This window comes from Pleurodeles waltl, chromosome 8 (genome assembly GCF_031143425.1).
Source record: "Pleurodeles waltl isolate 20211129_DDA chromosome 8, aPleWal1.hap1.20221129, whole genome shotgun sequence".
In the NCBI taxonomy this organism is placed as follows: Eukaryota; Metazoa; Chordata; class Amphibia; order Caudata; family Salamandridae; genus Pleurodeles; species Pleurodeles waltl.
In genome coordinates this window covers 1,359,143,891-1,359,170,179 of record NC_090447.1, presented here as the reverse complement: position 1 = coordinate 1,359,170,179, position 26,289 = coordinate 1,359,143,891, and the positions used below count along the sequence as shown (strand labels likewise).

At 42.9% G+C, this 26,289-nt stretch overlaps 1 protein-coding gene across 2 annotated transcripts in view; it reads left to right on the top strand.

Moving 5' to 3' along the window:
• Positions 1-238: 238 nt before the first annotated feature.
• CEP126 (centrosomal protein 126) overlaps positions 239-26,289 on the top strand; it is a 304,423-nt gene continuing 278,372 nt past the window's right edge. Inside the window, exon 1 of one of the 2 annotated variants that reach the window (XM_069202376.1) lies at positions 239-525. In XM_069202376.1, the coding sequence (XP_069058477.1) occupies positions 494-525 (32 nt within the window). In that variant the 5' untranslated portion in view covers positions 239-493. The remainder of the gene's footprint in view (positions 526-26,289) is intronic. The other variant, XM_069202377.1, reaches the window with a different exon arrangement.

Sequence of the window (26,289 nt, the reverse complement as noted above, 5' to 3'; positions counted from 1 at the left end):
TACTTCTCCTACGAGAGCAACTCATTCCATCACCTAACAAAAACAGCCCAAAATTCAGTGACATTTTACTCGGCTCTTACCATGACACCGCTTGACGTGACCTGCGCCTGCGTAATAAGAGCAGCACAGTATACTGCGTAAACAGAGACATTGCCCTTCGGTCATTGGCTGTCGGGGGATGTCCCGCCTCTCTGTCTCTATAGCTACAGTTGCCATGGGTTGCGGTTGCTAGGACAGCGGCGTCTCCGGTTGTCAAGATGGCGGAAGGAATCTGGTTGCGCGGCCCGAAAAAACAGAGGTGAACAACCCTGCCTCCCCGTAGCGCCAAAGGACACCGGAGCCGCAGCTGATTCCGGGGGAGGGCATGGCCACGCTGTGCAGCGACTGACCATGAGCTAAGTGTCCGGGGTTCGCCCTCCATGCCCTACTCGCGCCGCTGCCGGGGAGTGAATGCCGGGCACCGCGGGGCTACATCCCCCGCCCGCAGAGCACAATGCACACACAGCGCAGAGCCAGTTCCTATTCGTATCCTTTACTAGTACTGCATTGAACCCCCACGCCCCGCCCCTGTCATCCTCAGCTCTCTCGCAACATTCCTCACCAATACAAAGAAACCCGTAGTAGCCTATGTTTGCAACCATTTCAGATTAACGTGATCTTCCGAGTCCTTATGATGATTTACTTTCCTGTACTTCGTTTTTCCTCAACGGATACTTTTCTTTCTCGTGATTTCCATTTTGTTATGCTTTCTAACCACTTCATAGCAATTTGTTGACTTCGGATCTTTTATGCTTGTGAATGAAATGATCGGATGAATGTTTTCTGTACCTCTTAGCAGGCTGGACAATCTCCTTGGAGAAAACAAGAAATGTTTGCTATCTGTCATATTTTGCATTGAGTGCATTTCTTTTCTTTTCCGACTTCCTTGTTCAGCGTTTTATATATTTTTTTTATCAGCAGTTATTCTTACATTTTGTTTATTTGAAATAGCTGTGGTTTTCGTTTTTCCTCCGTAAGATATAACAGTATAAAACCGTAAGCGTGTTACCTAGGTCATATTTAAAAGGTATGAAGTCCGCACACTCTTTTCGAATCCGTTAGTTGGAATAAAAGTCACCTATGGAGTTCCCATTATGTTAAACATAATGCTTTTGAAGGAAGAGAAGGCATCGTTGTTACTTATTACAAGAACGTGTATAGCAGATTTTTGTTTTTCAAATGATGTGATATTTACTAAGATATAGATTGGGAATGGCCGAATGGGTACCAGTAAAAAGACTCTTGAATATATTGTGTCATGAACTATGCCAAGTTTTTCTCCACCGCATCAGTGATAGGTACCGGAGTGGATGCTGCACGTGTATTGTCGTCCTTACTACTGGTTTTACTAAGGAGTCCACGTAGTGTCTTTATGTAGCGCCGTACAGTGGAGAGTAGAGTCAAAGCTCTCCGAGTGGAACGTTAAGTGAGGAGGAAAACACATGTGGCAGGTGGTATTTTCGGCAGTGTGTCTTCTGAAGAAGGAGCACTGTGCAAGGGACCCTTTCATTCCAATGGAAACCGTTATCCAGAAGACCATTTTCTAAGAATTCATCAGCATGAGACTCCAAACTTAGGTTTTAACTACTAGTACTTTACCCACCGCCGTGGGCTAGGCATAGCTAAATCGTCAATAACAAACATACTTTTAATCACCCTCACTGAAAACCCATCCGAAACCAGACACTAACCACACGTGAACTGTAAATCCTTACACTAACCCTTCGCCTTATTGTAACATGTGGAGTATCACTAACTCTGTTTATTTCAACCCTTCACATCATCCTATACTGTACCTTAATTGTACCGCTCACCACACCTATAAACCTAACTTAATTACAATAAAGTAAACAACTAACCCCAGTGGTAATAAACCGTAATGATTTACATCAACGTTCCTTCATAATGCCTTTTCATTGCAGAGGATTTCCAGTAATGGGGTTCTCCGTTCTGTGTTCGTTGTCATTACATACTTACAGGTGCAGAGCTTTGTGGATAGTGACGAGTAGTTTCAGGTTGACTTTCTCTTTGCCTGGGAATAAGTGGACAGAGATCGCTGCAGGCAGAATGCGATCATTCCCTTTTTCTCCCGAACATGAGGCGGTTTGAGTGCAGCAGTTTCACACGCCTTACAAATAGGATCACTGCAAGTGCAAGAGTAGTTTAATGATGCCTACAAGAGGTGGAGGATTCCGAGAACACATCAAAGGCTGTAAAACTGTTCTGGGTACATTGTTTGCATGCATAATGAAAGGTAACTTGGAGCTGAAGATACTTTCCAAGCTTCTGACTTTACTTGAGAAGCAGCAAATCATACATTTAATCCAAAGTGTCTGCGAGCATGGTTTATGTATTTGCTGTACTGATGCAGAAACAATTTTGACATATCCACTGACGTACCTGTGAGGCCTGTGAATGCCGACTTACCTCTTTTTATTTGTTCACTTTTATATAGTGCGAACTCCACCTGAAGGTATTGGAGCGCTTTTTATGAAACCCCGTTACATTACACAAGTACACTTTCATTTTTGGTTGGCGCAGGGAGATTAAGTGATTTGCCCAGAAACAAAAGATGTTGAGATGACCCTGAGAATCAAACGTGTTTTTCCAGCTCCAAAGTCAGCAGCTTTGGCCGCTGCATATCATTCTCTCAATGTATTGACTGCCATGGCAAATCAGAGAACGTGGGAACCCTGCAGGTCTCAGTAAAAGGCCACGGTGCCTTTTCATGAGCAGAAGTGACCTATTTACACCTGTTCTGTACAGTTTGCTACCAATGACCTAAATGATTGCGTAGCTGTGCCTCAATTGAATGGGAGGCCATAAATCAGGGATCACTGTGTCATATGTTGCAATTGATTAGTGAAGTTCTAGACAGAGTCTTGGCTCTCCTGTAAATCGTTGCATTTCCTACAAGAACGCTAAACAGTGGCGAATAAAGGTGCTTAAAGGTGCTTAAGAGGCAAGAGTGATTGTAAAATGTAGGAGATAAGGTGAGATATACTATGTGTTGGTTTGTTCTCAAGCATAAAGGAAGCTCTTTTCAATCCCTGGGGACTAGGTACAATCTGTGAATGAAAGATCTATCTCAAAAGCTCAATAAGCACACTTTTAGAAATGAATGTCGTGATCATAACTATAGTTGACAATGGGAGACATACATGTGGAAAAAATATTTCTAAGGTGCAGAGATCGAGACTTAGCTGGAGATAAATTACAACTAGAAATCGCTTCTTGAAACAAATTCTTCACTTGTTATGTAGTTGCCTTACAGTAACTATTGTCAGTAAATTGAAGCAAACTACGGGAATTGATACAAGTATTTTAAATGTTGGGTTGTTAACGTTTCATGTTTGCTTAGTTATGTTTTTCACATTCAGTGAGTGTTAGAAATTAGGTTACTGGTTGACTGGGGTATGAGCCCTGGTCAAGGAGCAACCACAACTCTAGTCAGGATAAGTGTCAGCACACCCTAAATTAACCTATGCTCACTCGCTGGCAGCTTGGTTCAGAGCTGTCAGGCTTTCTTAGAGGCAGTGTGTAAAATATCTGTGCATGCAAAACCTCAAACAGTAAAACAGTGAAAACACCACAAAAAATATTCCGCACTAGGTTAGAGAAATAGAGCACAATTTAATAAATAGAACAAGACCAAAACAACGAAAATCCATTCAGAAGAACATAAGTTATGCATTTTTAAAAAATAACTGCAATATAGCACCTAAAAGCATAAAGCACCAACCACAGCTACCTGGTCGAGCTGGACCAGGTCAAAGTCAAGGGTTCAAGCCGAACATGATGGATCACAAATTGGATACAGTCCCAGATTAATCCAGCTGAAATTTTACCTTCTCAAGTTATGTGCCAAGGATCCAGTTTGTGCAGAAGAAGTGCGTTGGGAGAAAGTGAACTTCAATGGCGACAGTCTGCGAGGTGCAAGAAGCAGGCCGGGCATTAAACACAGATGGGCTGGAGTCTCGTGGTGGCAATCCACGCGGGCAGACAATGGTTGCTGTGCAAAGAGACTAACTTGTGGCTGCTCCCTCTGGCTTCCCAGTGAGAAGTGAGGTTCAAGAGCGAACTGGCATGTTTGTGTATGTGAAGAGCCCAAAAGCTGGACTTAAGGAGCTTAAAAACACTTCCAAGTGCCCAGGACCTGAAAGACTCCTCTTTGGGGTCATGAGCTCATTGCAGACGGGCCAAGGAGCTGTGAACAGCCTATTATGTCCCTGAGGATCAGATCAGGAGGCCAGGAGACTAGCCCTTTGAGTCACTCTGGGGTCCTGGGGTCAAGGTGGGTTCCAGGTCCAATTCTTCCTCTCCAGGCAAGAGGGTAGCAGGCAGCAGGCCAGCACAGACAGGCAACAACTCCTTCAGTGTAGCAGTCATTTCAGCAGCACAACAGTCCTTCCTGGCAGAGTATCCATCCACAGGTCCAGAAGTGTAATGAAGTGGTGGTCTCTGAGGGACAGATACTATAACCAGTGGTGCCTTTAAAGTGGAGGAGACTTCCAAGACATGCTTTTGAAGTGCACAGAGGCCCTGTCCTTTTGCCCTGGCTCCAGACCCACTACAGGAAGGCATGCAACCATTTATGTGGGGACAAGACACAGCTCATTCACATGTGAGTGAGGCTGGATCTAGCTCCTCCCTCCCATCCTGCCAGGATAGCCCATCAAGCCACACCTCAGCTCCTATTGTGTGTGGTTGTCTAGGGGAATGCATAATGCCCAGCTGTCACCCACCCCAGACATGTGATCAGACACAGGCAGCAGGCACCAAATGGCTAAAGTAAGAAAATGCCAACTTTCTAAAAGTTGCATTTTCAGAATTGCAATTTAAAATTCAGCTTCACCATAAGTTCGGATTCTAAATTGTGATTCCAGAGACACCAAACTTGAAAATTCTATATTTTCACCAGTGGAAATTACATTTATAAAATGTAATAAGGTAACCCCAAGGTTATCCAATGGGAGAGATAGGTCTCAATAGTGAAAAATGACTTTGGGAGTTTTTCACTACCAGGACATGTAAACTAAAAAAATACATGTCCTGCCTTTTAAATTCTTTGCACCCTGCCCCTGGGTAGTGCAGGAGCTACCTTAGGGGGTGGCAGATATTTATAAAAAGGAAAGGTTTGGGCCTGACAAAAGTGTTATTTTGCCAGGTCGAAATGGTAGTCTAAAACTGCACACACAGGCTCTGCAAAATGGCAGGCTTGAGACATGGTAAGGGGCTACTTAAGTGGGTGGCACAATCAGTGCTGCAGACCCACTACTAGCATTTGATTTATACTCCCTGGGTAGGCATAGTGCCACATTACTAGGGGCTTATAAGCAAATTAAATATGCCAATTGGGGATAAACCAATATTATCATGTTTAGGGGAGAGAGCACAAGCACCTTAGCACTGGTTAGCAGTGGTAAAGTGCACAGAATACTATTACCAGCAAAAACAAGGTCAGACAAGTGAAGGAGGTAGGCAAAAAGGTTTGGGAAGACCACCCTAAGGCTGTCAGGTCGAACAGTGAGAAATTGGAATTTTTCATATTTTCACCATAAATGTATACTTACAGTGGACTAGGTTTGGGCCAGCAGTGGTATGCCCACTTGCAGCCCAAAGTATTTTCTTTTCTCAAAAGAAGACCCTGCTGAATAGCTCCAGAAACTAATGCATGGTTCACTTACTTTATTGTTTGAGGTTTGCTTGACAACTGGGATGCTGATACAGCAGCCATAAGTCCTTTTTGCCAGGTTGTATTTAAGCAGCCTTGAGTCCTTGGCTTTTTTTTTAGATGGAGATTCACTCCAGTACTGTGGTGTTGTGCAATGCGAAAGACTTGTCTCTACTTTGCCAAATAAAACACTTCTATGATTGTAACTAAAGTAGCCCCCTGAATTTCAAAATGGATTATGCATATTTAAAACGGTGCTCTGCGCGGAACATGATTAAGGTTTTTGAAGAAAATCCAGGATCACCCTTCATTCCTAACTGCACAATCAGTGATTCAGAGCCACCAATTATATATATATATATAATCTATCATCTCTCTCTCTATCAATTCTCGCCACTCAGTCTCTTTCTCCAGTCTCTTGATTCCAAAATTAGACTTATCTGAAATACACATTGCATTCATCTATTTATGCCGATTGTTTGTAAAGTGACAACATATCACATTGCCTTATCAAAATTATAGTTGTGATATATTTTCACCATGCTAGAGGCAAAAGAATGTTGGCATTTAAAAAGTGAACACATAAAAATGGCTATCAGTTTTTGATATCTCGGCCTTTGGGTTAATTTTAAGGTAAATTGGAAAATCCAGGCAAATGCCATGGATTCCAAATCCTAAGTAATTGGAAGAGAATTATTTCACACCGGAAGCATGAGAAATGTACTCCTTGTCCCACCGGTAAAAGGGGCTAAAATAACTTCAGTGTTATTGTATGATGCAGAATATAATTTTTCCATAGTTTTCTACTTAAACAGAAATGAGGACACTGAAGGACAAACTGTAGGGGTCTTTCTTGACCATACTTGGCTAAGAGTCACTGCACATGATTAGGTTGTTACGGACCTTACTAAACTGGTAGATAAATGTCTTTATAAAGTGCCATGCATTATTTTATGCAGAACACAATATTTAGCATTAGTTGTATAAAGTTCCTTTGATGCTAAATATTGTCAACCCTTTATGTCATCTATCGGTCTAAGAGCTCTGTCTGAGTAGCTTTTAGACCAGGGGTTCCCAAACTATGGTCCAGGGACCACTTGCGGTCCACAGGCCCTCCCTAGGGTGTCCATGACTGCTTAGAAAATTAACTAATATTAACAGATTCATAAATGGTATATAAATAAAGTGGCTGAATGTACAATTTAAATTTTTAATACATATTGTAAATGTCAAGGAATTTGAAGTCGGAGGCTACAAATTAAATTGGTGTCCTTAAATTGATTTGTGAGAGTATTGCAGGTGCATCAAACAGAATACAGTATGGATGATGTGTGGCTTCAATTGAATTTAGAAAAGCTCCAACCCCCGACTAGGTGTGGGGGGGACGTGTTCCCCAGATTCCAAAGATGATTCCATAGGGGGAGGGCTCCCTGGGTTCAAGTAATAACAAAGTAGGGATTCACACAGGTCAAAATGTTGGGAACCACTATCTTAGAATAATTTTAGTAAACAATGGGAGACAGCCAGGATTTTGCCTTCTTACACAAACAGGGGGTGTAGCTCCACGGGGGGTGTTCAGGGCGTTACATCACCCTAAAAAAATGTATTCTGTAGTTAATGGTTAGGTACAAGTGCTTTCTGTTGGGTAGTGTAAAGTGTCTGTTGGATTTCACCTGGGATTTTTACGTTCCCACACTAACAACAGCACCCATACTCTCTCGCCTATTATTTGCAGGGCTTAAAAATGATGATTCGTTTGAAAAATATGACCTCTTTAAGTACACCTAACAACCCGCACTCCTCTTTCTATCTACTGTCCTTTAAGTCCCCCTCATGTCCTGCTTCTCATATAATGTATTTTGTACAGCTTGTGTGTCATCCAGGAATGTCACGATTCTCTGGCTTAGCTCAGAATCCATGCACAGGCCTTTGGTCCCCCTGCTGTGCTAAGTTAATTACATTTCTCTCCAGCGGCAGGAGCAAAGGCATCACCACACAAAGAGAGCAACAGTACTTGACTCAGCTCCTGAGGAGGAAAGGGTGAGGATGAAGGATCTGCATCAATCAATCAGCTGTCATACTGTGAAAGGGATGGGCCAGTCCACACCCACTGAAAAAAGGAGGGAGCCCAAACCCCAGGAGCCAGCACAGGAGGGGGCTTGCTTTAAAGATGTGGTGGAAAAGGCCCTGGTAGTGATGCCAATGATGGGCGGAGCTGAGGCTCCCAGGCGTGAGTGCCCCATAATGCCCTGCAGTGCTTCATGTTACTGACAAAGATTCCATGATGTGGTGGGCCCCAGACTGGCAGCGGCAGGGGCGCCACCAGCGATGTCAGAAAAGCATGGGGGCTGCAGAAGCATAGCAGCACCCCCTAGGAAGTTTACCACTAGTACAGACTCTAAGTCTGCAGGGTCCAAATAGGATGGACCAACCCAGGCTTTACTAACATTTTCAGCACTCCCTAGGCTGGAGCATGTGCTGTACGCTTGAGGTACTGCTCCTCTTAGGGGCCAAGACTGTGGCCTAAACGTATCTAAGAAGAATGTACATGTTGTACATTGCTCTCTAGGGGCAAAGTTTATGGTTGCATGCTTTGTGATCTAAATGTGAAGCTCTCTAGCAGCTGTTTTTATAAGTGCATTTTCAATGGTTGAAAGTATATAAATGTTGGCAGTGATTAATGGTCAAAATGTATATGCTTCATTATTAACTGAAATAAGTGCATGCATGCTTGGTTATTTTTGATTACCGCACTTTCTCCTAAAATTATTATATTTTTGACATATAGGGCCTGATTCTAACTTTGGAGGACGGTGTTAAACCGTCCCAAAAGTGGTGGATATACCACCTACCGTATTACGAGTCCATTATATCCTATGGAACTCGTAATACGGTAGGTGGTATATCCGCCACTTTTGGGACGGTTTAACACCGTCCTCCAAAGTTAGAATCAGGCCCATAGTTTGTTGATCTCGAACCTTTGACTAAGTCATCGTATTTACCTAATGTGTTTGTTGTTCTTGACCTGTTAAGGTGATTACAAGATGCCATCATATGGTATTTTCATCAGCCTTACCTATAGTTATAATTTACTGCGTAATATTGAGTAGTGTATGTGTCATAAATTTCCTTTTCCTTTTTCAAAAGCAGTCGCGGCTCGTCAGAGTTCCAGGGCGCGGGGCGGGGCAGGGTGGCGGGGTGGTGCAGGGGGGTGGAGGGTAAAGGAATTTTAATAAAAAATAAACGTACCTCCGTGCCGCTCCTCACTGCATTGCTACTCTCTCCCGCATCGACTCTGCACGGAGGCACAGGCTCCCAGCCTGCCCTGCGGCAAATCCTGACGCTGGCAGACTGGGAACCTGTGCAGGCTCTATTGCTGGGCTGGAGACAGCCTACTGCGCATGTATGTTTGGCCAACCAGAGACATCCGGCCAAACATACATGCTCAGTGAGGAGAGTTCACAGTGCACTCCCCTCACTGCTCGTCACCCCATGGCCCGCCCCTTTCATAAGGAAGGGACAATAAACCTAGTTTATTGTCCCTTCCTTGTGAAAGGTCTGCAGCTTCTGCTGTTGGCGGGGGTTGGGGGGGTGGAGCTGCCACTGTTCAAAAGAAAACGCACAGATAAAACACTCATTTATTAAGTGGTATTATTCCATGCCAGAGAATGGTGGTTACTAGCCCACACCACCTCCATTAAGTAGGCCTTCGACTGCTCTGCTCTGCTACCCTGAGAGAGTTGAGCATCACAATGGGGTGTCTGATTCTCAGTGGTGGGCAAATGTGGACCCATTACTTGTGCAGATCACACAACTAATGATTAATTTCTTTAAATGCATTCTTCATTCTGTTCCAATAAAGGCCCTACATGTTGTGTTCTGAAGTCACTGCAAACACTGTATTAGGCAGTCAGGTAAATCTGCATATAGTCAATTTTCATTATGAAGTCAAAAGCCCTGGCATGATCAGAATGTAGTCCCCTGCTCTTCTTTCTGTTATTTTTGTCCACCCAGTTTATTTTTTTTTATACACAGGACTCTGGTCAGGAGTCCCCTTAGAGGTGCTTTGTGTAGTTTTAGTACAAAAACAACAGATGATGGACGGAATGCAGAGCAAACCAAACATTCACCCACAGTCACAGATCTGGATTTAATCAATCAGTTTTTTGCTTGCCATGCATTTCCAGTTTGGACCCAGCCATTTGCAAATCAGTCTTGACCCTGTTCCCCATGGGAACAGTCCAGCCCGAACTGCCAGGCCAGGTCCTCCCTGGACCAGAAACAAGCATCCTGGGACCGGTTTCAGGGTATAACCCTTTATCAGCCAGTCTAGCTTGAATCTTGTGGCATAGCAAGCACAGGACCGACATCTGGGCATACCCTTCCCACTTGGAGCGACAAATGCAAAAACAACAGATGATGGACAGAATGCTGAGCACATCAAACATTCACCCCCAGTCATAGATCTGGGTTTAATCCATCAGTTTTTTTCTCTTTCCATGCCATTCCAGTTTGGACCCAGCCATATGCAAATCAGTCTTAACCCTGTTCCCCATGGGAACAGTCCAGCCCGAACTGCCAGGCCAGGCCCTCCCTGGACAAGAAACAAGCACCCTGGCAGCAGTTTCAGGGTACCACCCTTTATCAGCCAGGCTAGCTTGAATCTGGTGGCATAGCAAGCATGGGACCCACATCTGGGCATACTCTTCCCACTTCGGGCAACAAATGCAAAAACAACAGATGATGGACGGAATGCAGAGCAAATCAAACATTCGCCCCAAGTCACAGATCTGGGTTTAATCCATCAGTTTTTTTGCTTGCCGTGTAGTTTTAGCTCACTCACTGTAGAGTGCTATAGATGTCAACCTAAACTGGAACTTCTTTCCTTGTGGATGACTACCATTCCCATGATGGGGCCGTGACATGACTGGCAGTTGGTGGCAGCAAACCTATCGTCTTAGACTATTGGCTTTTTTACCTGTCTGCTATAATCTATTAACCTGTCATGACCTTTCTCTTTGACATCCCAGAAAGTGAGAGGTGTGGGCTCAGGTACATAAGGATATGCCTGTGTGAAGGGTTCCCATAATGTATGTAGTCCTTAGTTTGTAGGGTACTTCATAGAGTTAATACTATTGCGAAGTATGCTGTTTATCCCTTTTCTGAATGCCCATTTTTGATGCTCTGCCTCACCACCCCATTCTGCAGTATGAAACATAGGAAAGATTCTTCAAGTTCAGTTTCCTTGAGTCATGCCTGTTCTAAAAGACCAGTCTGTGATCTGGTTGTAGAGTACCTGAACAAAGGAATGTGGCCAAAGCCATGGGCAAGGCAGAGCACCTTCAGAAATGAGATTGACATGACTGGCAGTTGGTGGCAGCAAACCTATCGTCTTAGACTATTGGCTTTTTTACCTGTCTGCTATAATCTATTAACCTGTCATGACCTTTCTCTTTGACATCCCAGAAAGTGAGAGGTGTGGGCTCAGGTACATAAGGATATGCCTGTGTGAAGGGTTCCCATAATGTATGTAGTCCTTAGTTTGTAGGGTACTTCATAGAGTTAATAATATTGCGAAGTATGCTGTTTATCCCTTTTCTGAATGCCCATTTTTGATGCTTTGCCTCACCACCCCGTTCTGCAGTATGAAACATAGGAAAGATTCTTCAAGTTCAGTTTCCTTGAGTCATGCCTGTTCTAAAAGACCAGTCTGTGATCTGGTTGTAGAGTACCTGAACAAAGGAATGTGGCCAAAGCCATGGGCACAGCAGAGCACCTTCAGAAATGAGATGACCTCCCGCCCCATCTACCTAGGACACAGAAATACAGGAACAGCCTCTCATTAGCTGGAAACCTTAGGCTGATTCACATACACCTTAAACATTAAGGGATTCCTGCTACGGCCAAGGAAACTAGATGGACCGTGCACGTATTTGGAAGGTTACTTCCATGAAAGCGAACAATTCCTACATGAGATGTACCTTGTTCTGGTTGGCCCTCCCCAAAGGTTCATGGAGCAACATTGAATTTGTGTGCTCAGATGGTGTGGGTTTAACTTCTACTGTTTGTGAATATAATGTTATGCTGAGAGACACATTTTCAAGCTCATTTTTTGCTAGAAAAAGGTCTGTACGTGAGTACACAGAAAAGGACTATACCAACGACAGAATGATTGATAGTCACCCATTAAGGAGCAGAGAACACATTTCAGGGCGAAGTGAATGTACCTATTTTGACATGAGAGGAAGAAGGCTATAGACTACCTGATTTGCTGGAAACCTCCTTATTCAACCCAAAACACATGTGTAGTTTTAATTTGTGATGGTGTAAAGACCCATGACTGCAAGGAGTTACCAATACCACAGACTTGTTCTTTTGCCCAGACACCCCCAATATTGTGATCTGCAAGAATAGAAATCCCACAGACTGCTCCTAATTCTATGAAAGAGAGCAACTACCAATGCTCAATCCGGTCTCCATTGGACTGAGGGAAATTGATAAGAGCCTTCTGGGCAGACCTCAGTAGAAAATGCAGCCTGCCTAAAGTACTCATCCTTGTCCATGTCAGTAGCCTCTTTTGCCACACCTTGGTGTGTGGAAAGAGTGCAGCCTTAATCAGACTTCCTCTCTGTTCCCCAGAGCTGCTAACTCCGCTTTCAGCAAGCACAGTTGTCACCCTGCTCTACACCCCTCCAGTAGGGGGCAGAGTGGCTTCTGTAAGCTCACTTGCCACCCAGCATTCCCGCTGCCTGTATGATGTCCAATTGAGCCACAGTCATCTTCGGGCACATGCCGACATCATCATTCTGAACCCATGCCTGACCACAAAATATGGTGGCACCAAAAGATACTGGCATGTGTGGAGGAGCTGACTAAGATTGTGCTTAGAGTTGCTGTAAATGCTCCACTCTATTTACACAGACCAAAGACTACTCACTAGCTTAGTTGCTGAGATACAGCATTGTCACTGCTGGCCTGATTTATGCATGTAGAATTCCCAGAGTTCTTGCACCCTTTGGCCCAGACTGGTTTGACATCATATGGCTGATGTCAGCTATACAAGACCATTTTTATTACACAATCTAACTCAGTATGAATGCATGACTTTTATATTTCTTCAAAAGAAATACCAATAACTGGACATTCTAATTATTGAAATTTATCTCAGTGGTACATTAATCTGACCTGCTATCCCACAGCACCCTCTAAGAATAAATCTTGCTGTTCACCCTCCATACTTTTTGAAAGCCTCAGCTTGAAAAGGAGGTTCTTTGAAGTTCTACGAACTGACAGTAATATATGGTTTCTGTGGTTCCAGAAGCAGACCTGATGGCACCAAATATGCCTAGACTTTGCTAGCACATTGGTAGCTCGGCGTCTCTGGGACCACTCTAAGTTTAAAAAGGAGCTCCTTCATTGTTAACCCCTGATAACAGGGGCGTAACAGAGGGCCGGCAGCCCCTGCAGTGCAGGGGCCCCCAGGCTTACCCATCATAGAGGAGCCCTGCTTAGCCCCTACTGATGTGAGTGTGGGGGCCTCTTCAGCATATCTTGTGGGGGGGGGGACTCAGGTTTTGTTACACCACTGCCTAAGAAGAGTCAAACAAGATATAAAGGATAATCATTAATAAAGGTGGCAAAGTGGGTAAATGGTATAAGTTGATGCCAGTTGTAAGGAAACTTGTTGCAGCATATGTGACGCTGGTGAGAGTGGCATCAGAGGGCACCCCTTTTAACACAATTCCTGTTGCTAGTCATTGCATCTGCATCCACCATGTCTATCATTGCAGTGCTGGAAAGAAAAAGCCAAAAAATATTCCCAATATGCTGGGGGAATTATGTGGAGAACGTTGGTTATGGAGTCTGTCGTTGGAAATATTGTAAGCGATGGCAAGTCTGCCTTCTGCAGTAGGAAGGTAGACCTCTTGGCATGGTTCAGATCTCCCTCCTATCACAAAAGTGAATCCTGCTATGGACGCAGGAGCCATTTCAGGGTAAAATGCACACCAAACTGAAAGACAACTTTACATTTTCCAGCCTTCCTTCCAAGTTCTAAACGACCCACTAAATCCCCTGAAAGCCATTCAGATAGTGTTTCAATTTGGCTGTGTGAAAATAGGACAAAGGTTACTTTATGGTAGACTCCTTGTCTCTCACGTTGTGCAAATTCTGGAAAGAGCTATGACTGAAATAATAAATAGATCTATTTAAATGGCTGTTAATGTCAGAATGTTTTTCCTGATTAAGGAGCTTATTTACATCTTGGTGGATGGGGATACTCCTTTACAAATGTGGCAGATATCCTGATTCTCATATTGCATGTGCCATAAGTTATAATGCACTTGTAAAATGGCAGATGGGATAACCGCTACATTTGGGATGAGTATTCTGTTTGCAAAACCCTAAGCAATGCCTTAAGTTGTCAAAAAATACTTTTTTTTTCTGTATTATTTTGACCATTAAATAAATAATAAATTGTATATATTGCAGGGAAAACAAAATTAACCAAGTGAATTTTTCCTTTAGGGAAAGCATAAACTCCTGTGACCCACAGTTGATGACTCCTTAGAGCAAATTTCAGGGAACAAGTTGGAAGTTTTACTTTTCCTAACTAGCTATTCTAGTGCCATTCAAAAAAATAATAGTTGTTTTCTTATGCCAAGTTTTGCTTTCTCTATTTGTTTATCCCTTTTTAGGTCTGGCTTAACAGTGAAGCTGTGGCCTGACCTTACGTGATCAACAGAAAAAGATCTTTCAAAAGTCCTACTGAGAGAGGGGGTTCAGCTTCCCCCACATGCTGGTTACTTGTATTTGCATCTTTTGTCTTGTTAGAAAGCTAATGCTCAGTACAGTAGGACAGTGTTAGTTCTTGTGGCAAGACGGTAATCATGGTTGTAGGCCTAATCCGTTTAATATGAAAAGGCAATAGTTGTGACATATTTATTGTGAAATTCATATGTTTCATTCAATAGACTTTAAGTGTAGATTGTTATTGCTTTATTTTAAAGCCCAAAGAGAAGTATTTTGTTACATACATCATAGAGCTTGCCATGGAGGTCAAGGGTTTCGGTGCTGGTTATCCCATCTAGAGAATCTGTGAGAGTAGAATACTTGTGGTGTAATAAACCTTGATAGGACCTCTAAGGGGGAGATGGTGTTTTGAATTTTCAAATTTATTTTTGCATACATTTGTAATGTTATGACTGTGTGCCTGTGGGTTGCCTCATGGTAATGTTTATGGTCAATACAATTGTCCTGAGATGGTTTTGCTTACAGGCCAGTGACAAAGGCTATGGGCCTGATTAGTTCAGTGGGAGAAGTTATTTCAGATGCCACTGGTTACTTGTATTTTGAATCTTTTGTCTTGTGGGAAAGCTAATGCTCAGTTACCCCATCTGTGAATCTGTGAGAGTAGAAGACTTGCGCCATCCTTATTAGCTCCTCTTAGGGGAGATGGTGTTTTGCATTTTCATTTTCACATTTATTTTTGCATACATTTGTAATGTTATGACTGTGTGCCTGCGGTTTTCCTCATGGTAATGCTTATGGTCCATACAATTGTCCTGAGATGGTTATGCTTACAGGCCAGTGATAAAGACTATGGGCCTGCTTAGTTCAATGGAAAAAGTTATTTTAGATGCCACTGGTTACTTGTATTTTTGCATCTTTTGTCTTGTGGGAAAGCTAATGCTGACCAGTTTATTCTTAAATCTATGACAAAAGCAGGTCTAATGTATTATTATGAAACATATGTCTTTAAGGGTAGAATTTTATCATGCAGTGTTAAAGTCTGAGGAAAAGATTGGCCTCCTGAATTTGTCTGCATGCTCGCACAAGGGGAAGATGTCATTTTGCCTCCTTTCTCAATCCTTGTTCCAGATGTAGCAAAGGAAGCCTCACTACCAAATGAGTTTGGCAGAGGCTACTGTGCTGTAGCGCAACCACGTAGGGTGAGATAGTGATTCACTCTACCATGTAATACCAATTAGATGTGCTCAACAGATCCAGCCGCAATATCCAATGAAACATGAAGTTAAAGCACCCATGAGAGAGATTCTCACAAAACTTGAGTATCAGGAAGTAATAGAACCCTGCATCCCTGCAATGAATAACCCGTTATTCGCCGTAGCAAAATCTAACCATTCTTATAGAATATTCTTAGATTACAATCCTATAAACAGTCGTACATGCACATTTGCAATTGAAAATGCACACACTACAGCACTTTGCAACAATATAGTATGAAAAAAATACAAAACAACTTTGGACATTTCTAGTGTTTTTTTTCTGCCAAAATCCAGTGCCTGAAAGCTGGGATCTAAGCGCTTTTAGCATGTTTGGCTCTCAGCTGCACTTTTGTCACATGCCCAAAGGGTATATGAACATCCCCAGGGTATCTTCTGCCTGTATAACATCAATATTACATGATATTGATCTAGAGACGTTGTCTTATGTAGATGGCATTTACCTAACAGATGATGACCTCAATGCACATTTGGTCCAGGTGGATCACCTCGTTTTAGAATTCGCTGCCAAAGGGTACAAATTTACCTTTAAGAAAACCAAAATTTATTTTCTTAGTGTCCTATTTTTAGGATACAAATGATCTGATGAAGGCAAAAGCCTGGCCCCACACTTTCTAGAAAATTGTGTTCAACTTCAACTTCCAAACTCCATCAAGAAACTGCACTCATTACTGGGTTTCTTGAATTTTGGCACAACATACATTCCAGATTATGAACAACTCATAAAACCACTTTATGATTTAATTCATCCAGATTTTTCAAGCACTGGACACCAGAACATGCACGCACAGTCAGAGATTTACAACAAGACGTGCTAGAAGCACAACACTTACATACATGTGACAACAAAACAAATGTGGTCATCAAAATAATTCCTTGTGCCATCGGGTTCACCTATGTCACATGTAATGAGGATGACACGATACTCATAGCATACAAATAACACTTGTACTCCAACACAGAACAAAGATTTGCACTAACAGGAAAATACTGAGTGCTGTCATTAAGCAGAGGCCACTAAGCCAAGGGAAACGCATTATTGTCGTTACCCTTGTGCTAGCTCTCGAGGGGGTTACCAAAGCTAGCGTCCCAAACGCAAAAGCATTACATCCATGCTGGATTCAATAGGCAAACTCCCTAACTGACACTGATGTTGATTATGTTTTCGACCTCAAACTAAAAACCCAAGAATTTCTACACTATGAACTTGAGTACCCTGTGCCCTCTAACATCATGCCTCTTGATCAGTTTAGAGAGATCATTTACATTGATGGTTCAGCACAACCAGTTGTTGGCGCAAAACACCAATGCTTCGCTGCTTGTGAGGTAGTTAGGGGAGTCGTGAGGGATGGTACATTCCACCGTCAACATACCTACACTCAGACCCTAGGGGACTGCACTGTACAGCTTGCAGAGCTTAAGGCTCTGATTCTGGCACTGGAACATACAGATCCTAAACAGTCCACTTTGATTGTATGTGATCCTTATTGCAGTGCTTAGTCCTACAATGAGTACTTACATCATTGGCAAACAAACAGGTTCAGAAATTCAAAAGGGAACACCATCAAACACAAAAACTGGTGGGGCAGGGTAGCAGATCTTAAGGACAGACTACAAAGAGCTCATGTAGTTCATACATTGGGTCACTAACTTGTAGGAGTATAGTTGCAGGAAATACATTGGCTAATGAAGCTGCCAAATCTACAGTAGCTACGGCTTCTGTGGCTGCAATTACTCGTTCTCACACAAGACGTGACAATGAGACATTGGCTGCTGTGAAAGCTTCAGCTAAATTCAAGACTTTACCGAAAGCATACCCTGCTAAATATACCTACCACCTCAGTGCCCAAAATATTGCATTCACAACAATTCCAGGAGTGGGCAATCGTCTGATGCCCAACCAAGATCAGGCACTAGATTTCATTAAAGCAGCGCATGAGGGTGTTGCTTCTGCCCCTGCTGGTTTGACAGCTACTAATTCCCTGCTACAAAAACACTATTGGTGGGCAGGTCTGTGCAGACAGACCAAGCAGTATGTCCTTTGCTGTGACATCTGTCAACAAATTGAAGGGTCTAGCATCAAATGCCTACCGCAGACACCCCTCCTAGTGTCCAACAAACCACTACAATGTGTGTACCTGGACCAGTGCAGTCCCTTACAACTTGATGGTGCACACAAATACATCTTAGTCGCTGTTAATCCATGTTCTAGATTCCTATGGGCATGGCCACCATTGGCTGAGGCACAAACAGTTATAAAAGATTTGCAAGTCTTCATCAGGACATATGCAGTTGCAGCATTCCACTCTGACCCAGGCCCTGCCTTTGCCTCCAGGGCACTCAGGGACACCATGCCAATAATGAGTGTTCAACTCCATTCAGGGGCGAAGCTTTGGGGGGGGGGAAGGGGGATGTTTGGTGTGTCCACCCCCCCAAATAAATGTACTTTGTGGTAAATAGTTAGGTGCAGGTCCTTTCAGTCGGGTGTGGTGATGTGTCTGTCAGATTTCACTGAAATTCACCCATACAGTACAAACAGACAAAAAAACACACACTATCTCTCCCTCTCTGTTTTGAGAGTCTCCAAAATGATGTTTATTTAACAAAATATTGTTTTTCTCTCACTTAGTACCCCTACCAATCCACATTTGTCTTCATTTCCACTGCCCCTTAAGCCCCTCTCATGCACCATGCCTGTCATATAATGTATGTTATCATTAAGTGTCAGTGTGATTGTTGCAAAATCTGAAGCCCACCCCCCCCATTTGTACTGGCCAAGCTACACCCTTGACTCCATTACTCTTCTCCATATCATTCAGAGGGTAATTCTGTTGTGGAGTGAAGAAACAGAGACCTAAAGCAATTCCTAACAGCAAGGGTATTAGGTTCTGGTCGTAGCTGGCTTTATTACCTATATGGGGTCAAGAAAGCAATAAATAATCTGCCCAGAAGGTCCTTCGGGAGGACGCATCCGTTACAAGGTTCTTTTTGGGGTACCTATATATGTCCCAGATCTTAATGGCCATGGTGCGGGGGCGGCAGAAACACCATTTGGCATAAATTAATGTGTCACTATTTTACAGGAAACACAAAAATTTGGTGATGAAAATTCATCTGTCTATGCTGCCACCTTGGGAATGAGGGATTTGCCTCCAACATCTACTGGATGGACTCCTAAAGTTGGGGATCTAGTACGAGAAATAATTGTTGTAAAGAAGGAATTTAGCACATCCTATAGAGCACTGGTTCCAGTCCTGGGAATATACCGTGCAAGAACTGTCATCATACCACAGCTGCCTGGTTCTAAACAAAACGGCTTTGTTGCAATTGACAACATCAGATTGCACTGTGTGGTCGATCCTGCACAGTAAACCATGAGGATTCCTGTGTAGTTACCTATCCCCCCCTTACTACCCAACGGGATGTACCTCTACAAACACTCAATAATGCTGCAAGTGTCAATACTACAGTTATTTCTCTGAGCTTGGGGAGGGCAGAGAACACATTTCTGCTACTTCCTGTCACCACTTCACAGACAATAAACATCCAAACTATGGATATCTACTATTCCAATTCAACACAGAGAGATGACATTGTTTATTATGAACCACACCATTGTGTCCATCTTCTAGTTCTGTCCTGTACTTGCACAAACAGCTTCTGTTTATTTTGTTGACATAGACAATTTTTCTTCAAACTCCTCTGCATCTGCGACAGCACCTGTTTTAGCAGCCCCTACGCTTTAAAACTGTTATTTGGTTTATCCATTGTATTCTCTGTGGATACTACTGACATTGCTTGTCTTCCTGCTTTGGATTGGATTTGTCATCATTTTCTTTTTGTTCATAAATGGTCACTATCTTTCTGAACGCTCTGCTGTTGAACTGGTGGATGAGGTTTTGATGTCTTACCTTTCCTCTCATAAGGTCTGAAGAGACTTCTCCCTTGTGAACATTTCAACTGTCCCGATTCCTGATGGGATTGCGTGGGGTAAAGTACCATATGATGTATTCAGTCCTACTGAGGTCATTCAAATTCCATATCTCTTCAAAGTTTCTATGAATTATATTATTACACCTGGGGTTGTTTCTGATGATTGGTATGTTGAAACCGTTAATTCCATGTTTTTGGAGCTTGAATATTACACTGTATTTGAAAGTAAAGATGTATCAATGAATACAGCAAATTATGGGGGAATGTTTTCTGCACCGAGCTAGTACCCCGAGATCAGTTTTTAATTCACACAATGGAACCATTGTCCGACTCCTCCAGTGGGGAATTCCAAAACGTATGTACAAAAGCTTACATATTTTTCTGGGCTTGATCCTAAAAATGCAGAATGCAAAAGCAACAGATGATGGACTGAATGCAGAGCAAATCAAACATTCACCTCGAGTCACAGATCTAGGTTTAATCCATCATTTTTTTTGCTTGCCATGCCATTCCAGTTTTGACCCAGCCATATGCAAATCAGTCTTGACCCTGCTCCCCATGTGACTGGGGGGGGAATGTTTGATTGGTTCCGCGTTCCGTCCATCATTTGTGTTTGTTTGCTTTTGTTGCCCGCAGTGTGCCGGGTATGCCCAGACGTGGGTCATGGGCTCACTATGCCATTGAATTAAAGCTAGCCTGGCTGATGAAGGGTGATACCCTGAAACAGACAGAAGATGCTTGTTTCCGGTCCATAGAGGACCTGGCTTGGCAGTTGGGGCTGGACTGTGCCCTGGCAGCATGTAATCTCTACTGAGTTATTTACCGCTTTTAATTTGAACAGACAACAGATAATGACTAAAAAGGAAGTGAGTTACATCATGGTTAACATAGAGAAATTGGAAAAGTTGCCTGTAGCAGAAATTCCATCAGCAGTATAGCTAATACTCAGGATAATCAATCTACCCTTTTCCACATTTCAGTTCAGCAAGAGTTTGAAGTATTTGCAATTGGCAGATATGAGTAGTTAGGGGACTGTTACATCTACGAAGTGTAGGAGTTGTCTTTCACTTACAAATGTTTAAACAGTGAAGCAGATGTCTTTCTTAGCGGAAGCAAATGTGCGACTGCTGTTAGTCATTCTATGATTTTCAAGCGGGTGTCCTTGCACAGCACTTGTAACGTTGCCATAGCGAACTTAGGAAGCTATCGGAAGGGTACACCTGTCTCTTTGATTCACCCAGTATTTCAAATACTTTTCAATGGAAGTTATGCGATTCTGAATAGTGAAGGCTGTTGCAGAATGAAGTCCGGAATTGCCTATGTTATTTTGGTTTCACAAATTGTAACTTGCTGCAACCACGTGTTATATCCCCCACACAAGAGATAAAAGTAGCAGAGATCTGGCTGCACATTGCTACTTCAGATATAAATTTTGACTAGCTAAGCAGACTAAAGGTGCTTTTGTTCCAAAAACATCTGGCTCTGACATCAACCACAGAGACCTATGACCTCCAGCTAGGAAGGTCATCAGCAGAGATACAGTCCTTATTTAATACCAACTTCCCCTATAATTTTGGAGAGTTGGTGAGCAGACCTTTCAACCCATCCAACACTGTGGGAAGAGTGCACTTTTTAAAGACTCTCTGGTCTGAATCTGTTAGCACCTTCCAGTCTATATTTGGAGTGATACCTTCAGCTATCCATTCACTCTTTTCAAATGTCTTTGGTGGATTTCCAATAACTTTGGCATTGATTGGTGGCATTCTGCTGTTGCTATTTTTAATACGTAGTGGCTGTCCCACCTCAGCAAAGCATAACACTGGAGCTCCCACCAGTCCATCTGTGTTGTGATCACATGATGCAGTACTTGGGAACGTCACTGCTGGAGGAGCTTAGGCTGAATTGGTCATTGACATTTAGACCAATACTGATCTGTGTGCAGCCAATTTTCCACTACTTTTGGTGCTTCTTTGAGTGTGCACCAAAGGTGTGTCTTGCCATGCAGCCTCTGCCTTCTGTGGAGACGGATCTGTTATTGCTCTAGCTGAGGGCTCATTCACGGACATGTCCATAGAGACTGGGGTTGATACTCGAGTCATCGTATAAACCACCACTTGTGGATTTCCTGGCTACTTCAACATCTGCTGGGGCCAGGAATGTGGCCCCCTTAGCTGGCCCTATGGTTGAGGCTTCTGCACACGTATGCTGTGTGGATCCTTCAGTTAACGCGCTGGTCAGCTTGTCGCCTGCCGAGGTGGAATCTTTCTTGGATTCTATTACCATTGAAGACATTGGAGATTTCCTGTAGGACCTTTATTTTTGTTGTAATCAATTGATTGGCATCTTTTCTTTAAAGTACTACATTTTCTCTTAAATTGGCCTGCCTTGCTTGTCATCTTAGACATTTTATCTCTTTTATGTATATTTTAACATGCTATTAGTGTTTTAGGTTTTAAGAGCATTGTAGTTTTAGAACTAAACTCTTATCCTGACAATGGGAAGGGTGTCATGGATTCATTTGACACTATGTTTGGGCACACATATTCCAGCTTAGTTTAGGCCTGCGGCCTGCGGCCTGCGGCCTGTGCCCTTTTACCTAAATATGTCCTCAGACTTCATTTATTCAGTTTTATTCATTTTTAGTTAGCATGCTTTCAGGTGAGAAGTTTTTATTTTCTAATCAGCTGCAACTTTGTGATCCTACAGAAGCATTATTATTCTGCTAATGACATTTCACCATGTACCCCTATCCAAGGGTGACAAGAACAGTACATGATAATCTAGCTAGCAATAGTCACCACAAGAGTATGTAAACAGTCCGACACTTAGGCACATGCCCACAATAGGCCTTTTTCACAGAACGAAAAATTCGATTTTTATAAAAAACACTTTACAGGCCAATGGACAATAGGGAGGTCAATCCAGCCGGGATTTCATCCATGCAGCATGCCATTTCATTGCTCACCTCGGCCCTGTCTCTACGGCCAACCCAGGAGACGGCAGGCAGACCCCTATCTCTCATGTAATGGAGGTGAGTGCTCCTCTTATGGAGTAACTTTGGGCTATCACGCTATGCTCTTCACTTAGGAATTAGGGTTTAGCTAGAATTCCTCTATGTATATTATTCCAATAAATTGAAATTGTTTATTTTCTTCTCGCTGGTCCCTGCAATTTTAATTCTGTTATGTCTCATTGCCCTATTAATTGCAGCCCAACTATTTAATCGTAGATTACAGTCTTTTCAATAAATGTTTTGAAAACCATCCTGCATCTCTTTCTTTGACCTAATATGTGTGTTTATGAGCCCTCTTGCTAAAGAAGAGAAAGTAATGAGACATCTCAAGGACGACTTCCCCTGAGAAGTCAAAGTGTCAAGTTTCAGGCTGCCACAAATCAACTTTTTTTCAGGTTTGGGTAAGATGCTGCTAGCTAGCCAAAAGAGTTGGGCCGACAGCTGTCAAGACAGTGAGGGATTGAATCAGTCACCCACAAACAGTGGTGCTGCCGCCCCTAATCCAGCAGTCTTATTCTGATAACAGGAGTCCTATGACAAAATAGAGCCCTTGTGTCAGTTAGTGGCATAACCCAGTGAGGTGTAGGAAACATTAAATTATGTGGAGTCAAAGTACTTGGTGATGTGGAGCAGCAGGTATGCACCGTTGATTGACTTCTTCTTGGGGTTTGAGGTGGAGTGTTACATCACTCACTGGACAGCCCCTTTAATAGTACAGGGCCATGAAGACATATTCTATATAGTGAGGCCTCCTCTTGCCTTGAAAGTGTGATTCATACACTTGAGCCTGAAGCCTTTGGAAAATATCAATGTTCCGCAACTATGTGGGGTGAGTCAAGCCTCTGTGATGAACATTCTGCTGGTGATATCCTTGATGTTTGTTGTGTGGTGTACAGCAGAGGGTCCCCTCATTGATAAGAATGAGGGGAGACTTGTACCGGCCGGCGGGGGCAAGCACTTCATCTACCAGCAGCCTTTGCAGTGGCAAAGCCGCTTACTGTCACGCTTTGTGCCCGGAGGCGCACATAAGGAGGCCTGTTGTCCCGCTGTGCAGGGAGACTTGTACCAGCCAGGGAGACCATGCACTTCATCTACCAGCGGCCTGTACAGTGGCAGAGGCACTTACTGCCACTGCGTGCGAAGGCCAGGCCAAGACCAGTCCTGTCTTTGCCTGTCATCACCCGTAAGAGGCTGGGTAGGGTCCCCCCTCTTTGTTTTTTACTTCTAAGGTGAGTGGTGGACTGTAAGTCTCAACCTATTTTAAATTGTTAATTTTTTTATCTTTTGTTTTTGGACTGGAGAAAGTAAACGCTGGACTATAGAATGGAAAGTGCAAGGCTTCCGACATAATAAAAAAACAGTGCCAAGAAGCCTAAATGGCCAGCTGATGTGGTTACAACCACTGGTCCCATTGCAGGGAAAAATTCGACCCTGGAAGACATTGACCATTTGATCAGGATGTAGAGTCAATATTAAACACTGATTTCACCATAGGGAGCGAGTCCATCACAAACTCTAATGTAATAATTTCAGCAATGTTCAAGAAGAAAGTGAGTGTAAGTTCTAATGTGGAGCCTTTTCAGGATGCTAACTAGTGCAAATCTATAGTGAGAGCTAAATTGCCAGCACCAATACCACTCTTGCCTAAGGTAACCGTGGTGGCCAATGTTCCAAGTGTGAATACATTTTCAATATTGACAGAGGAAGATATATCAAGCTCATACCAACCTGCCTGTTGTGATTATGTTGACCCTATTAAAGCAGCCACACTTACTTCTGCGGGTAGTGATACATGGGTGGCACTGAGAGCCAAGGATTACCCCAAATTAGATCATAAGCTCGATGAACTCAAGCACTTTGTAACAGGGCTGATAGATCAATTCACTAAGTTTAGAGCATTTGCTAAGAATTGTGATCATAATTGTTGTTGTACTATTTCTGTAGTCCCCCCCTGGAAAGAACGTTTTGGAGTCAAAAGTAATTAGGGGGGAGATAGAGCCAAAGTGTTAGGGGTAAGAGTACCAACAATCCCTCATATAACTCAGAAGATCCCCCTAGTGATTTTAAGACAATTGGTAAAAGTATTGAACATAAGGCTAAGGAAGGACACAGCGGATTGCAGCAGAGGGGAACTCAAGGCATTAATATCTCTAATCTGCCAAGGCCCTTGTATGATTTTCATTTTTTGCCAACTCCTCCCCAAGCTTTGCGTTTTCATAAGCAGTATGAACATTTAGATCCCTTAAGCCAGGATGATTTTAAGCTACCTGGGCAGCAGCTTATCCATAGATCACCCATAAAGCAAGAAGGAAAAGTATACTTAACTTCTGTCCCAAAACTGGGGCGGGTTTATTGAGGATACAAACTCCTTAATAAATAAAGTCATTCATTGGCTATGTTGCAAACGTAGTTGTCTATCAATCATCTGGTCCGATATAAAATACGCTAAAAAACTCAGGGTTACATCACGGGACACGGATTGTGTGGAAGTGATTTTGAAAAACAAGGCACTGATTAAAGATTTGATAAACTATGAGTTACATACCTGCTTACTTACGAACTCTGGAATACAAATAAAGAGTTCTTTCTCATATGTGCCTACTTTTCTTGGGGGACAGACTAAATCCTATGGATGTTTCTAATAAGTATGCTAGTAATCATGAATTACTATGGTTGATCACCAAGAAGGGGACATCATATGTTCCCTAGATCAGATTGAATGACTGAAATGACGGTGAAAATGTAGAAGGGGTTGATCATGCAGCTCATATAACTGTCCAGTTGGACCGACATGTCAGTTCCAGATGTATTTTCCATCACTCGTTTTTTGTTTAATGTGTGGATAAAGAAAGGGAAGTTAATAAAATACCTTGTATGAACATAGCTGTGTAGTTGTGGACTGTGGCTAATATAAATTACTAATTATAGGTATTACTATGCACAACGTACTGCATTGTTATGTTTAAATTGCTATGCACAATGCACATTATTGTGTGTTTTACTGTTAAATTAAGTGTAATGGTAGCCTGAAAGATCCAGACGATCAGAATTATCTGATTCAGTTTCTACTTCTAGACAGCTCTGGCGGTCTGGGACACGTGGTGCAATGATCGATTTTCATGGAGGCTTTTTGGTGCACTTGCACTTTTTCCATCCATTTTAAAAACTTAAACTTCGTACTTGTATAGCACACTACTCACCTCAAGGCGCTGTACGCATACCGCTGTGGAACCCCTCCTGGCTTTTCCCTGTGAGGTGCCCACTTCTGGGCAACCTCCAAGGTGAAGCCAGGCATCCCAGCACTGTTGGGGCCATTGTGGAGATTAAGCAAGCTATTGCCCAGAGTTACAGAGTGGGACCCATGAATTAGATTAGGCACCTATGCCAGAATTATCAGATCTGAGGAAATTGAGCCCAAGACCCCAGAGGCAGGAATTGAACCCTGGTCTGGACCAGGCCAGATTTCTGCATCAGGGTCTGCCACTCTAACCATTGAGCCACACTTCTCCACATTTTGATGTTTTTGTTCTTACTCTTTTATTACTTCTGTGTACAGTTCCTCGGATGTATCCTTTTATTTGTTGTTTTTAATGTGGTATTTTTGT